Source organism: Aplysia californica, unplaced genomic scaffold (assembly GCF_000002075.1).
Source record: "Aplysia californica isolate F4 #8 unplaced genomic scaffold, AplCal3.0 scaffold00438, whole genome shotgun sequence".
In the NCBI taxonomy this organism is placed as follows: domain Eukaryota; kingdom Metazoa; phylum Mollusca; class Gastropoda; order Aplysiida; family Aplysiidae; genus Aplysia; species Aplysia californica.
The window spans coordinates 392,782-393,913 of NW_004797708.1; the positions used below are offsets into that span (position 1 = coordinate 392,782).

Consider the following 1,132-nt stretch of genomic DNA (forward strand, 5'->3'; position numbering starts at 1 on the left):
TTTAATTTTCTTCTTGACTTGAAGCATAACTGTTGCTACCATTTTGACACATTTGCTACGTAACTTGCAAATATCCGGCAACAAATTGGGACAACGCGATAAGTAAATAAACGAATGACTAAATGAATAAATGTATATAAATAAATAAATAAATTGTTCAATCAATCAATCAACCAATATATCGATCAATCAATCGTCAATTAATCAATCGATCGATCGCGATCAATCCATCAAACAGCTAACAAATAGGGCCTTACCTCGACTTCCAATTCAGCGGAGACTCGGCGGAGCTCTTTCTTGGCGCTCTCGCTCTGCTCCCTGATCTGTCGGAGAAGCCAGTCCTCGGTTTCTTGGATCATCTCAGGTCTCCAGTGGAGGCGGCAGTGCAGCAGACGTGGGTTGACCAGACGAGCAGAGAAGATGCCTTCCTCCTGCTTAATGCCGGACTTCTGCTGGTAGAGGTCGGCCTCGAAGGCAGAGTTGTTGGGGTACACAGCCTTGAAGCTCAGCATGTTGCTAGGCTCACCTGAGGGAGGGGTGTGCGATGGGTGAGAGAAAGAGGGGATTGTTGTTGCTGTTAAATGGTCGCTTTTCAGCACAAGAGGGCTATCCCCAAAAATGCTGTTTTGAGAACATCGAAGATAAAGTTTTTGCCCCTTGTTCCGTTTCTTTAAAAGACAAGGGGAGTTTTCTCTATAACCAAACGAACACACCAATGAAGCCAAACTTCTCCTATAGGTAGGGCAATGCCCACTTTTGGTGTAGCTTTAAATTTCAGGAACCCCTGAATCTGGGTTAGCCCGCTTGTCCTTAAAAGCGACCAAATATTGTTGTGTTTTTGTTTGTCTCTGTGACTGTTTGTTTTGGTCTCTGTCTCTGTGTGTGTGTGGATATCTGTCTGTCTGTATGTCTGTCTGTCTGTCTGTCTGTGTTTTTCTCTGTCCCTGTCTCTGTTTCTATCCCCATCTGTCGGCCTCTCGCTCTCTCTCTCTGCCTCTCTCCATCTCTCTCTCTCTCTCTCTCTCTCTCTCTCTCTCTCTCTCTCTCTCTCTCTCTCTCTCTCTCTCTCTCTCTCTCTCTCTCTCCTCCACTCCCTCACACCCTCTGTGTGTGTGTGTGTGTGTGTGTGTGT

General features: G+C 45.8%; 1 protein-coding gene across 1 annotated transcript in view; it reads right to left on the reverse strand.

Annotated features, from left to right (window-relative positions):
* The window catches only part of LOC101854594, a gene marked incomplete in the record, with an annotated part of 46,397 nt that overhangs the window by 6,289 nt on the left and 38,976 nt on the right, over window positions 1-1,132 (reverse strand). Inside the window, 1 exon segment of the mRNA XM_035971447.1 lies at window positions 258-526. Coding sequence (XP_035827340.1) covers window positions 258-526 — 269 coding nt within the window.